Below are 15,404 nucleotides of genomic sequence, written 5' to 3' on the forward strand. Positions count from 1 at the left end.
TGCTCTGTTGTGGTGCTCTGCTGTGATATCAGTATCTCATCCTCGCTCACCTTCACATTCAAGACTGAATGTTAGTTATAGTTAAGGTGGATGAAGGCATTCACAAAGGAGATGTGAACATTTACCCATAAAAAGCACATTTCAGCGCGGGGCCCACTTCGCTGAATGATGAACAAAAACCTGGCACCACGCATGCGCAAAGTTAAATTATTCATGTCATGGATGGAGTCATCAACAGACCGTCATCTCAAGTAGTACTGTTACGAGACGTTACCAGTGGTGGTAAAGTGATTGGCAGGGGATCGTATGGCCGGGTAATTGAAGTGTACGTACACGGAACGTTGTGTGCTGCCAAAGAAGTTCACTCCATTTTAGTGGAGGGCGTTACCCCGGCCGAATGTGAAGCCACGTCACGATCGTTTCTAACAGAGTGTTCCAACGCTAGTCGATTACACCATCCTAACGTGGTACAGGTGTTGGGTATTTACTATCCTACTCCTGAGGCTAAACTACCATGGCTTGTGATGGAAATGATGGAAAACAGTTTGACAGCCTTTTTGGAAAAATATGAAAGAGGGAAGTTACCACTTCACATCAAGTTATCCATCCTGGTTGATATTTCTCAAGGAATGGAGTTCCTTCATGGTCAAGATATTATTCACAGGGACCTCTCCTCCAACAACGTTCTTCTGACAAAACACTGTGTGGCTAAAATTGGTGATTTCGGAGTAGCAAAGTGCATTCAACACAACAAAATGAAGACACAAACTCAAGTACCTGGTATGTTACACTTCATGCCACCAGAAGTTCTCTCAGTCAGGCCACGTTATGGTAAACCAGTAGATGTGTTCTCACTAGGTTGTATAGCCTGTCATGTCATGTCCCATCAGTGGCCTGAGCCAAAAGATCTGTTACCAGAGGATAGCATGACTGCTCGTACGGAGGTACAAAGACGAGAAGACTACCTTCTGTCATGTGCTGAGCCATTGAAACAACTGGTAAAATCATGTCTTCATAACAAGCCAGACCTACGGCCTGATATTTTATTGGTGTGTTCAGAGCTAAAGCGCCTCAAGGCTTCACTTCCATTTGCCATGGATGATTGTAATAATCAACTTATGAACCTTAGTCCAGAAAAACAAAAATTGAGCAAAGATGGTCAAAACTCAGATGAAGCTGATGCTGTTGTGCAGGGTTTAAAGGAACAAATACAAAAGTCATTGAAGAGTCTTTCCTTGAATAAGCTTTCTCAGGAAATAGTATGTTACAGTAATATTGTGATGTGTATATTATATTTGAGAGATAGTATGAGCATTGAATATACGGTATGATTAATTCTTAATTAGAAATTTTCATAGTGATGATTAACTTTTGTTTCAGAATTTCAATCACAAGTATATTCATGTATGTAATACGTTGTATTCTATTACAAGTTGATGTGTTACTCCTAAAAGCAGTGTTCAGTTAAAATAGTCCACTATCCCAATCACTATACGTAAATACAGTAAAATATTGTATTTTATAATTTATAAATTATTTAGTAATTCATTAATTACCACATTGTTTTGTTGCTAAGGAAGTATTACTCAAACAAACCACAAGCGATGCTCAGAACTATCTATCAACAGTTTTAGAGCTTGTCTACCATGCGTCTTATTGTGAGAGTTCTCTCCAAAGTGCCTTCAGCCTGCTCTTCACTTTCGTACTCCTACGAGATGGACATGAAGGGATATGCCATTTCTGATAGCCAATCAGGCCTGCACTGTCATTTGTTGGTTGCTTACTAAATACCCATGTACCCCATTAGAAAAGCAGCTCGTAACATGCTTAGCTACCTGTTTCATCCGTATTTATTCACTTCAGAGAAAAGCTTAACTGTTTGAAAGTGTTTATACATCCTTCATTTCTCACACTTGCTTACATACATATAAGTGCAGACAGACTCACATGCAGACGCATAAATTTCTCTGGACAATTTCAGATTACCAGGAGTGCGCCTATAGCTGGTGTGTCTGTTTAAAATTAAACATGGTGGTGAAGTCACATTAGTATTGAGGGCTATTTATAAACACAATGTATCTACCTTATAAATCAATCTACGGTGACTGGTGTTTCTGCAGTGCTGCTAATGGATGAATTTCATAATAACAAAAGTTGCCCCTAGCAACCTGAATTTTACAATATTTGTAGGGGTAAATATCTATAGTAACATCTCCAAATTTTAAAAGGATAGCATATATAGGTCATGAGATATGACATTTTTAAATTTGTTGTTTTTCCATACATTATCTATGAGAGGGAGTAACAGTTGCCCTTTCTGGGCAATCACATAAATAACGCATAGGAAAACAACTAATTCAATTAATGTCATTCTTCAATTTAACATTATTTGTAGGTGTGGATCTCACAATTAACCTCTCCAAATTTTAAAACAATATAATATATAAATCATGAGATATGACATTTTGAAAGTTATGGTTTTTCCATACATTATCCATGTGATTGTCCACTGTTACCCCCTCCCATTGATAATGTATGGGAAAACTGCAAACTTTAAAATGTCATCTCATGACCTATATATGCTATCCTTGTAAAAGTTGGAGACATTACTTTTGACATTCACACCTACAAAATAAGGTAAAATTCAGGTTGCTAGGGGCAACGGTTTACAATTCCTTATGAAATTCATCTAATTGCAACTGAAGCACACCATAATAAATAAATAAAGTAGTGAAGCATTATATTAACTCATCAGCAAAGTCTCAAGAGTGGCCAACTTTTGAGATGAAAGTTACAGAAGTATTCAGCAAACATGCATGTTATTTTCAGTGGGTTGGGAGGGGGCAATAATTGGAAGTACACTCTCAGGAAAATTATGAAATTTAAAAGCTCTGAGATAGAACTTTATATAATAGGGGTTATTGCTTCTACTATAGCTCAATGTTGGTAACTTTGAATCCAGTCACCATATATATAGCCGGAAATTTTTTAGGGGCAAAACTTTTGCAAATTGTGTGGCTAAATGTGACCGGATCTGCGAAAACAGGACATAATTGCATATTTTTCAAATTCCTGTTTATTAAATATTTATAATCTACTTACCCAAGTGTACCCACTGGCAAAGTTTCAGCTTCATATACCAATAACTTTTGGAGTTATAGCTCTACAAAGTAGCAACAACAGAGTACAGCAAGTATAGGGAAAATAAATTACAGGCAATTACAAAAATGCTTGTAACTACCAACGGATTGAGGTATGGAGCTAAAACGTTCACCATCGTGTTTGCCATGTACAGGGGAATCAATTATTGGGTACGTTTTTCCTTTACTCACCCTTCTTCATTGCATACAAAGGCAAAATTCGTGAAGAAAAATTGATGGCATATGATCGCTTGACATGATGTAAACAAGCGCTGATAACTTACGTATCTGTGGGTCTACTGCAATGACATAAAGATTTTCCAACTCCTATTGAGCAGGCGTATAAGATGATACTCAGGTTTTTATTGTTAGTCCCTTACTTCACTAAGAAAGAGACGTTCAAACAATTTATGGAATTTTTCAATAATACGCAAGTATTTCACCCAATGTATTCAATGCTTTATAATGTAAATTTAGGCTTGTGCAATTATGTCCCTTTTTCGCAGATCTGGTCACAAATACTATTTTTGTGTCTTCTGTCTAATTCACAAAAGTCTAGAAAAATTTTTTTTACTAAGGTAATACCTACTTGTGTAAGCCACATGATCAAGACTCACGGTAGTGAGTCGCGAGGCCAAGAAGCACAAAGCACACGCCCACAAAATAATAAACACGCGACCACTACTGTGAGTCATTTACATGAGGGATCGATTATGCAATCTTTTGAAATCCGCATGGCGAAATCTCAGCCTTACTAAAAGATTCCACCTCGAAACCAGGGGCATGTAACCTTTGTATAATGAGTAACTACCACACAAAAAGTCAGGCGAATTGTTGGAGTAATTTGTTCCATCGCCCACCCTTTTACCATGCGTTAATTAAATTATTTATTCAAATGTGCATCGTTCTTTTTTTCATTTTCTTCGTCATCGCATCCCATTGATGCGACTTTCTTTCAACCATGAAGTCGTATTGTAAAAAGGCTGTGGCTATCAGGGGCTTTTTACACAATGTATCTGTACATTTAATTTCGCTAAAAGTTGTTTGGTAGTTTATGAGATCGCTTTTGTGCTCTTTGAAGATTCAAACTTGCCGCCATGACGTTGAGGTGTAAGGTGCCCGCCTCAATTCCCAAACCTAAACAGTGTGGAAGTGGGCAAAGTCATTAGCCATAGCGAGCTGGCTGATTTGATAGACACTGTACTGTCAACTCTTCGTTTAATCAGTGTGAGCAGTCACTGATTTGTTTTAATTTTGCCACGTGACAGTATGCCCGCTAACTCATCAGCGTGACTCCGGCCCATACAGGGCCGTACATAACTGTAGCCAGTTGTTTCATACCCGCTGTAGTGATACAGTTGAAGTAATTTACTGCTACATTACCCGTGTACGTCTTTAATCCCGCCCCATGCAGCCCTTCAGTGCCTGTGAAACTTCAGTGTTGACTTAAAACTGAAGCCAGCATCAGCGCATCACCTTTCCGAGTCACATGCAGTACTTCGTAGACCCTCATGCAACCACCCACAATTATAGAAACTCTTTAATGATAGCATGATAGCTATATTGTAATAGTAAACATTTACATTACGATGATCCCATAAAATTTTAAAAAATGACTACAATAGCACAAGAAGCCATGCAGATACACTAGTGTTTGGCTATTAAGTACCACCAAGAGTTCATAATATTATAGTAGTGGGGTCTTGGTACCACATATTATGTGTCCATTGACCATAAACTCGCCCGCCAACAGTCACAACATCAGTATCCACCCTGCATATACAGAAAGGGATACAGTATGGTAAGGCACAGCTAACTAAAAACATGTAATCATAGTCAGACTAACATGTCAACAAACACTTATTTCCACTATTATGATTATTGTTAAAGTGAGCACATCCAACATAGTCATTCCCAAGATGTATTCAGCATACTGCAGCAGTTAATGACCAATTTAGGAGTATATTACTTGACTTCTTTTGTGGTTCTCACCTACATTGTTGACATAACAATTTTTGTTGCTAGGAGACATATGAACTAGGAGGGACTAATGGTTATAGCATAATGGTAAACAAGTTACAACAGCAAAGGAATTTTAATAAACTAGCAGTGATCGGATAGTTGATAGATAAAAGTAGAAAACAATTTGTAGTTTCTCCAGTCCTGATTGTTTGAGGATAAGCACATTAGCTGCTATAAGCATGAAAAAAGCAAGACAGACTAAATTTCAACACAAGGTTTATGATGCAAACTCATTATGCATCTACCAATGTGTTACCCTACCACCCCCCCCTGGATGTAAGTGGGGCTTTACAAGGCGAATTGACATGAAACTGCTGCTTCACTATGGGGCATTTGACAATCATTCATTAAGCAACCAAGTATTTTTTCTATGCTATGTCAATTCCCCCACGTTGCAACTGGAGCCAATGGTAGGGATTTGACACAATAGGTTTTCCCAACCATGGGGCATTTAACATTCGGTTGTGCCCACTATAGCCCCATATATATCCAAAGGGGGGGGGGGGGGGGGGGGGGGGTAGTATGGCAATGCATTGATACGTGCATTATATATAATATGGTGTATCTATAGGGGTAAGTAGATTAAGCCCGTACCTTGCGGGCCTGAGAATGTTCTTCTCCTGTTTTGAAAACTAATCTTTTATTGCCTGCCCCTAACTAGAGTTTGCCTGACACCTTCACCATCACAAAAAGGTATCTAAAATGGTTAATTTAGCTTTGGCCATTGGCAAACTACAACACACAACAATTATATCAGAGTATACATAACTCTATATATCTGCCCAGTTACTATATAGTAGGCTCCATCAGATCTGCTCATATTATTATCACATCAATCAATTGATACAATGTCATAGTAATTACAGTATACTGTATGTACGCATTGAGCTGAGCCCTCAATAATATTAACTCATTTGTAGTATTGACTTACCCGCTAATCATTCAAATGCCTGAAACATTATTTATAGCCAAAGTTTTCACCATACATTATAGGAAGCCATAAAGTATATAGCCTATTAAACTTTCCTGAACTGTTGGTGGAAGCACTTGTCTGCTCTTGACATCTTTGTTGTCATCACCAACCATCTAGGTTGGGAGAAAAAATCCTCTTTCATTTTTAGCTGTCATTTTTAGCTGTTTTCTCAGGGTTCAGCTCAACTTGTTCGCGATCTGACCCACACAGCTAGAACAAGCCAGCTACGAGGCTCTGGCCTACACAAGCATAGTATATAATCCCAGGAAGCCACTTTGGCATAGGAGATTCCTGTCTAAAATTACGACGGTAGTTATATAGTCGTTTACAATGACTTAGCTATACACGAACTTACCCAGCAATTCGCTGGGAAAATAGTGTGATGCATTCAGTGCCGTCAGGCGGCATGTCCATTCCAAGGCATACATTCAGCAACAACTCACAGCTGATTCGGCTCCACTTTGTCATGCACAGATTTCGACTAGACTAATTATATCACCAACCCACTACTTCAGCAAGAACAGTAGTCTCGACATTGCCGGTTCTTATTTACGTGAAACATCACGCGAGATATCACGTGAGTCCTTGCGTGAATTTGAACATTATTTTCACAGTTTGAATGAATTTTCTCTTAGCAAGTCACTTTTAGTAGCGCTTCTAAACACTGAACTTGAAAGCTTTTCTACTAATTTAGCTAGCTAATCTGTTGCTGAAGCTGTTATTATGCATGCATGCATGCAGTGTCTCCTATGTAGCTAATATAATGCCTAACTGTATGTTCTCTATTCAACAAAAAGTAGTGATATCCTGTGCCAAAAACAGCCCAGCTGTAAAAAAAGGTGAGGCCAAGAATGCACAAGTACATGTTCATGTAGTAACTACAACCAAAAGACATGATATCAAAATCTGGCCAAGAAAGCATTTACAGTATAGGCACTTTTGTGCATTTATTTTCTATATGCTTCACATTATCACATCCAGCTAGTTGTACATGTGTGCTTGCAATACTGAGACGATAAAAGATATTACACTGCATTGTTACCAAAATTAATTTAACTAAAAATTTACAATTAGTTTCTACTTGGCCATCTTTTTGCACTGTATATTAAAATAAAAAGATGGCCAAGTAGAAACCAATTGTAAATTTTTAGTTAAATTAATTTTGGTAACAATGCAGTGTAATATCTTTTATCGTCTCAGTAGTATTGTTTATATTGCAAGCACACATGTACAACTAACTGGATGTGATAATGTGAAGCATATAGAAAATAAATGCACATACTGTAAATGCTTTCTTGGCCAGATTTTGATATCATGTCTTTTGGTTGTAGTTACTACATGAACATGTACTTGTGCATTCTTGGCCTCGCCTTTTTTTACAGCTGGGCTGTTTTTGGCACAGGATTATATTTTCATGAAGCTATCATTACTTGTGAAATTTGCAAAGTTTCGTCCCTTGAAAATTTCTGCATGGCCATACACTATATTAAGCATGTCTGTGATATAAAAATGGCCTCAAAACAGTGTTACCATACTCTATCATTGGGCATATGATAGCTTAGTAAAGATAAGAGAAGGCTAGTCTAGAAAATGTCTTACGGATAATTGTTAGGTCCTTGTCTACAGTTGCTCTAAGACCCTTGATTTTACAAGTGGTTTCCAAGTCCACGTCTTCTAAATGTGAAGTTACAATCTGGCCTTCTTATGCAAGTGCAATACATTGCACTTAGAAATACTGCCAAGTGTTAGTCCAAGGAACCAGCTTATCAAGATCTTCCTGTAAAGACAGAACATTATTGTCATTACATACTGCTGTATACCATAGGTGGACCTAGGAGACACTGTCAGACGGGGCCGAGGGGGGAACTCTAGTACACAAGCTATATTTGTTTTGCTTAACTTTGTTTGGTATAGCTGGATGAATGAAGGACATACACTTAACACTCTAATTTGAGAAAAAATTTAAAATTATATCTCCTAGATTTGAATTTGGAAGTATTTTTAGCTGACAAAGTGTATGCTTTGCAAAGCATATCGAAATTAATTAGCCTATTTGAGAAAATGATGGTAAAGTGTACTAAATCAAAATAAGGTATCTAGTATTGCTATAATTTTCAAAAATGATGGCATTAGAATTGCGACTGTTCTATTAGAGTAGCGAATGCTCTATTAGAGTATCTCAATCTTGGCACAAAAATTCAAACTTAGCTGTTTGCCTCACTTTCTGTCTTCACAGTGTACAGTTTATAACTGTAAAATGCATTTGTAACTGTTGTCTTCTGTTTTTCCATTGGCTTTCTGTACTTCTGAATACAGTGTGAATGTAATCAATGTATGATTCCAGTTTCTGGTGTCAATATAGTCCTGTAGGTCCAAGGGGGCAAGAGAAGGGCCAGGGGGTGCAAAATCCCCCTTCCAGATTTGCCTATGCTGTATACAACTAAAGTCATCAGCACATAGTAAACATGCATGGGTTATGGAAAATAGATGGCAGGTGACAAACATATCTACAAGTATGCAGAAAAGTTTGGAATTTTCAACTAGAGTAGGGACCATGACACATCGATAAAAAGTACTGAAACAAGCTGGAGTAGTGCACGATATTAAACCACAGTAAAACAATAAGAAGTGTTATATCCCTACTGTGCCTTTCCATTATGGTATCTTGAGCACAGTAGGGATATAACACTTCTACTGTTTTACTGTAATTTAATATCGTGTACTACTACAGCTTGTTTCAGTACTTTTTATCGATGTGTTATGGTCCCTACTCTAGTTGAGAATTGCAAATTTTTCTGTGTAGTTTGTTAACTTTTTTGTAAATAATTATTGTGACTGGTGAACCCATGCATACCGCATCTGAAATGGCACCGCGCACCCCAATTACTGTCTGAAAAGTGAAGTATCCATTACGCTTCATTGTCAGCTATGTTCAACCTGTTACGCAGCATTTTGAATCAAGAACTTTTCGAAAAACACCTCTGCAATCCATGTATCCTGAAAGCAAAGGAATGGTGCCATGCACCCCAGTTATATCAATGATCGTCTGAAAAGTGAAGTATCCATTACGCTTCATTGTTGGCTATGTTCAACCCATTTCAAAGCAGTACGAATCAAGAACTTTTTGAAAAGCACCTCTGCTATCAAAATAGCCACTATGACAAATACAGATGATTTCCGTTACAAAGGGAAGCCATCACGTGCTATTGCCAAATCGACACTTTTCGCTGTCAGCAAAGATGAATGGGACACAAAGGAGGACACTGGTAAGTCCATGAAGAATGCATTACCGAAAGGCACCTGTCGGGCCGAAGCGATGTCGAACAATGAAAAAATCAAGCCCGTAGCCTTAGCCGTTATCGAGTTACACTTGTCTGTCAGTCAGTAGAAAATTCCATTAAATAAATTATTTTTAAATTCCGTAGCAACTTGTTGAAGGCGTTTCGGGTCAATCTGAAAGCTTGTTTGGGCTTAGTTTCACCTAACCAATACTTCCTCATCGTTGTCAGGGGAAATTGAGGCAGTTTGTTTGGGTGATATCATTTCATGGGCCACGCCTACTCCTTTGTGATCCCCACTATAAGTAGTGTTGCACCGATAATCGGATCAGCTATCGGTTAAACCATATATCGGCTTAAATTATACTTATCGGTATCGGATCAAAAGACACAACACTAGCCGATACGATATAAGTACACGTGATTTATGCAAGCGCCGCAACCGCTTAATTGTCTATTGTTAATGCCCGAAAATGGCGGAAAGCACGAGTTCGAGCGCAAGCAACCCTAGCAATGCAGTAAACCCTAGCCGTGATTTGGGAAGAAAAACATCAGTCATTTGGGAATTCTTTACTGTTGATGAGGACAGCAAGTTTGCTATTTGTGATGAGTGTGAAGCAAAAGTTCCCAGAGGTGGCTTTACGACGAAGTCTTATACTACTACTAACCTTGTACACCATTTAGTAAAAAGACACCCGGAAATCCACTCAAAATACCTGGAAAGGAAAACGGAAATGGAGCCAAAGCAGCCAATGGAAACAAGAAAACGGGAACTACAATGACAACTTTCTTTAAACGAAGTGCAAGACTGAAGTAAGGGCTGGGATATCAACGACCAGAGGGCACAACGAGTACATCGAAAAATAGGTGAGATGGTAGCGATTGACTACCAGCCAATTTCAATGGTAGAAGATGTGGGATTCAGGCAAGTCTTGAAGTTGCTAGAACCACTCTACCAGTGCCCCTGTAGGAAATATTTTACTGAAACGATTATTCCAAAAATATACTCTGGAATGAAAGAGGAAGTTGTGAGGTTGATCAACAGTTGTGATGATGAAAGTTACTTGAGCTTTACAATGGATGCGTGGAGTTCAAGTGTGAATGATACAGCATTGCTTAGCCTTACAGCCCATTGGATTGATAGCCAGTTCAAGCGAGTTTCTGTTGTTTTGAGTGCCCAAAGCCTTACTGAAGCCCACACTGGAGAATGCATCGCTGCTCAGGTACTCAGCATGCTGGAAAAATGGGAAATAGCATTGCAGAGGGTGCATTTAGTGATCACTGACAATGCCAGTAATATGGCTAAGGCCATGCGTGATGCTTCTCTACCACATTTTGGGTGTTTTGCCCATTCTCTTCAGTTAGCAATCAATGATGGCTTACTATCTCAGAAAATAGTGAAAGATATCATTGCAATATGCAAAAGTATAGTTGGGCATTTTCACCGCTTCTCACAATTTGGAAAGAATTCAAGAAAGCTTCAATATTCCACAACATAAATTGAAGTAGGATGTCCAAACAAGATGGAATTCCACATTTTACATGTTGACATCAGTCCAAGAGCAAAAGATGGCATTAGCAGCATATGCTGCTGAAAATAGCAGTGTTCAACAGCTTTCATCTCACCAGTTGGATGTCATGAAAAGAGTTATTGAAATTTTATCTCCTGTGGAAGAGATCACTAGGTCCATATCTGCAGACCTTGCAGCTATTTCCATCGTCATACCATACATACATATACTTACCAGAGCACTTGAAAAAATCATTGATGATAGTGGCATTCTCACTATGAAAAGAGAACTGCTTTATTTGCTTAAACTACATTTTAACAGAATTGAAGAAAACAAGCAGTTATCTCTTGCTACTTTCCTTGACCCTAGGTTTAAGGACAAATTCTTTTCAAGTAATATTGTTAAAGCAACAATTAAAGAAATTTTATTGGAAGAAATGTCCAAGCTTGACACTGGTTTGCAAGGTAACACTGAAATGGAGAGACCAACAAGGCCTAAGAGAGTTTGCCCACTAAAAAGTAACATTCTGTTAGATGTATTTTCTGAAATTGTTGCTATAGCAGTGAAGACCTGCCCACATCTATTAGTGAAGTGGATAGGTACTTAAGTGTGCCTTTAATAGATTTCAAAACAGGTGACCCTTTTATGTGGTGGTCACAGCATTGTCAAGAATTTCCAAAACTAGCCCGGCAATTCCTGTCTGCACCTGCCACTTCAGTGCTGTTTGAGCGACTATTCTCTGCTGCAGGAGACCTACATGATGAAAAACGAAACAGGATTATACCAGAATTATCAGAGGAGCTATTGTTCATACAAAACAACTTTGTTCTAGTTGGTACTACTTACAAGCAACTTACCATGTAGTTTACATTGTGTAAAGAACTATCAGTGATTCAGTCTAATACCTTTCTACCACAATAACAACACATATTGTTTGTGAGTTTGTAGTGTTTATGAAAAGTTATTAAAGTGTTCTTTTATTATTTATGTGTCATATCGGATCGGCTAGTGATATCGGCATCAATGCATTCTTATAAATCGGTTATCGGAATATCGGCTAAAATTCCATATCGGTGCAACACTACTATACAGTATTATCATACTGTATGATAACTTAAAAACTCAAGGATTGAATTACACAAGCTCTTGAAATTTGGCTCATCTTTAGTACTGCTTGACCCGCTAAAAATGTTTCAAGGCAAAATTTCATTCAAATATCTGACACAATATTTATGACCAATCAAAACTTTCACTGTACTTTTTAAAGGGAAGCCATGTAAGTATGCAGTCTGTTACGCCCTTTTCTGACCTTGTATTAGAGCTAAGCCACACATGTATGTTCTTGAAACCGTTACTGTTACCACTAATCATACATTGTTGGTTGAAACATTATTTCTCTTGAGAAAAATTCCACTTTTCTTTTTCTCCAGGTTCAGTTCAACTGGTACATACTATAAAATGTTAATCTATAGGTGGAAGGAACAGAAATGTTTATGAAAACGACTGATAACCGTAGTGCAATTATTTTAAAATGAAGTAGGGTTCTGGCAATAAAAGGTATAGGGAAATGAGATATGAACGATGGTAGCTATGTCCTACATTAGCATGTTATACTCTGGTTAATCTCAAAAGTGGCTAGGTACGTAGCTGCCACCATTCATATCTCTTGTTTCACTACTTTATCACTAGAACCCTATACTTCATTTGTAAATCAATAATCACCAGTTTATTAACTTTTTTTGTTATAGTATAGCCATGGTATACACATGTCCTTCATTAGAGTAGCTTGATCTTGCTATACTGAGCTATGCAATAGATTAAGGGACGTGGTTCAATGCCATATCTTGTTTTCTACTTTAAATCTGCAGCTAGAAAATTAAGTTGAATTGTCATCCAGCTCTACTATTGAGTGGCAGCATGTTCTGATCATTTAAGAGCATGGCACATATAATCGTTTTATAAGTGCAGCTACACACATCTACTTCCTCTTACAGTATAGCTTAGACATTTGAGTAATATTGTGGTATCTAATACTAAATACACTCATCTAAGGAAGTGTCAATACAGAAAATTAATGCCTTGGTACAGCCGTACATACAATTTTCTTGTATGCAGAAAAGATAAAGTGCAGAGAGCAGACACTTTTATCAGAACTGGAAAAGGCATATTCCACCCGTGAGTTTGTTATTGTGGTGGCCTGCACTGCTTTGTTTGGCCTCTAGCCTTATGACTGTGGTCAAGCTGGCTGACTGGCAGGCTGGGCAAGCAGGAAGGGCAGATCAAAAATTGGGTTTCAGCAAATTTAAAAAAAAATTCTATATCCAGCCATCTGTTTTTTTTTAAATGCACTAAGACTATTATGTAAAGCTGATTTTCATTGCTTATGGTATTTCTTTGATGGTTTTAAGGGCATCAATTTGGCGGTTGTTGCTAATTTTAGGGGGCAGACCTATTAAACAGTATAGTACATACGTATATCTGTTCATAGCAAAGCTAGCTACCATGTTTACACATTTTTGAATTTGATTACTTCTCTGTAAAGTACAGCAATAAAGGAATAAACTTTGCAACCTTTATTTGTGCTATACAATAGGAACAACCAATTGTTCTTTCAAGTTGTGTGCTTTGTTTTTCTCTAGAACTGTCATCCACAACCAATAATGCCGGTAATCCCTATATCTAACAGTACTACTTCGAATAAAGAAAAGAATAGGAAAGGAAATGCTAACACTGCAGAATCTTTTCTGTAAGCACCTGCATGTCTATCAACTACCTTTTAGATAGTACTTTCTATTGTATAGGTACTTACAGCAACTTGGCTGGGATCCTGTTAATGGAACTTTTGATGTGAGTTCTAGTTCTCTTGGCTTGTATTTACTATAACATGCACGTGCTGTTAACAGAGTAGCAATATTGATGTTAAATGGAAGAAGTTGTTTGAAGCTGTTGGCATCACTGAAAATAATCTAATGGATATAGATGTAGCTAAACTTATATGTGAATATGTGGTCAGACATGGGGGAATTGAAAATGTTATTAGACAGCCGGAGCATGGGTTGTCATCATCACCACTACAACCTGCTAACATTGATAGACTGCCATTATCAAGTAAAAGTGAAGGATCTCCCATGACCCCATCAGTATTGTTGCATAACAATGAGGAACAACCACCACCACCACATGAGGGCTGGCGAGATAACCCACCATCACAATATGGTGGCCAGGAGCTTCCCCCACCACCAGGTTGGGGCCATCCCCCACCAGGTTGGGATCATCCCCCACCACCACCACCACATGGGGGTTGGGAACATCCTCCACATGGAGATTGGATACATCCTCCACCACTACCACCACATAGAGGTTGGAGGCATCACCCTCCACCACCACATCATGGTTGGCGACATCCTCCACCACATCACAGGGGACATCCCCCACCACATCACAGGCGACATCCTCCACCACCACATTGGGGTTGGGGACCACCACACCACCATCACTGTGGACAGCGACGACCACATCCACCATTTCATCACAGAAGTGGAAGACCACCTCCCCCACGTTAACAACTAACTACTATTAGCTAGCAACTAACAAAAGTAAAAACTGTTACAAACTTTATGTTATCGATATGTGTAGTACTGCGGAAAAAGATTTTGCTGCAATGAGTTCATACACATTTTCTTTGGTAGGCACTAGTCTAGGCAAGTTATTATAACATTTAGTATTGTATTTATTGTTCATACTACCCTGTACGCATGTTAAAGAATTCGTGTCATGTGGTGTCAAGTCAATGTATGTGTACTGATATATGGAGAGTGCCAGGTGACATGTTATTGCTAATACCTTGGAATTGAAAAAAACATTGATAACATGTCAAAGTAGGGATTTTTCCACAGAGCCATGTCATACATATCTCTTTGTTTTGCTACCTTTTTATTGCTTGGATCCCTTTAAAAATTGTCTACCTATAATTATTGTGTCACAACATAACATTTTTATCTTGTATGACATTTTTCCACTGAGCAATGTTGTAATGGATTATGCTATCATTCATATTATCATTTCACAACTTTTCATTAATTCACATATATGTACTGGTTGTTTAGCTTTTTGTTATAATAGCACATGTGCATATTAGAATATGGTACACGCTGTTGTATTAGGGTGACTTCTTTATGAGAGTATCTAGAGTGAGCCTTTGTCCTAAACAATACTTCTTCAAAGTGTGTGGTTGCCATACACTATAATTTTCAGTGTTTTATTCATTATTAGTACACCCAGACCAATAAGTGTGATTGTAGGTAGCCAAGCATGCTTGATCACAATAAGATAAGTGCAGTTAGATCATTAAGGGGCATGCTTGCCAGGCCTCCATTATTATTATTAACACAGTTATCAAGTAGGGCTGAAACAAATACTTGTGAATACTCATTAAGGATTTTGGTACTAAGATAGTAAATGTGGTGCTGAGTTTGATTGG

General features: G+C 38.2%; 1 protein-coding gene across 1 annotated transcript; it reads left to right on the forward strand.

The window, feature by feature from the left end:
• Nucleotides 1–215: 215 nt before the first annotated feature.
• LOC136265227 (serine/threonine-protein kinase TNNI3K-like) lies at nucleotides 216–14,710 on the forward strand. Its single transcript, XM_066060084.1, has 4 exons — nucleotides 216–1,259; nucleotides 13,564–13,670; nucleotides 13,726–13,771; nucleotides 13,828–14,710. Exons 1-4 carry the CDS (start codon nucleotides 219–221, stop codon nucleotides 14,485–14,487), a joined length of 1,854 nt encoding a protein of 617 aa, XP_065916156.1. The 5' UTR covers nucleotides 216–218; the 3' UTR covers nucleotides 14,488–14,710.
• Nucleotides 14,711–15,404: the final 694 nt, after the last annotated feature.

This window comes from Dysidea avara, chromosome 8, assembly GCF_963678975.1.
Source record: "Dysidea avara chromosome 8, odDysAvar1.4, whole genome shotgun sequence".
Taxonomy (NCBI): domain Eukaryota; kingdom Metazoa; phylum Porifera; class Demospongiae; order Dictyoceratida; family Dysideidae; genus Dysidea; species Dysidea avara.

Coding starts and splice junctions, on each gene's coding strand:
- LOC136265227 (XM_066060084.1), top strand. CDS start 219: ATGGATGGAGTCATCAACAGACCGTCATCTCAAGTAGTACTGTTACGA. Junction 13,671..13,725: donor AACACTGCAGAATCTTTTCT/GTAAGCACCTGC, acceptor TCTATTGTATAG/GTACTTACAGCAACTTGGCT. Junction 13,772..13,827: donor CTGTTAATGGAACTTTTGAT/GTGAGTTCTAGT, acceptor TGCTGTTAACAG/AGTAGCAATATTGATGTTAA.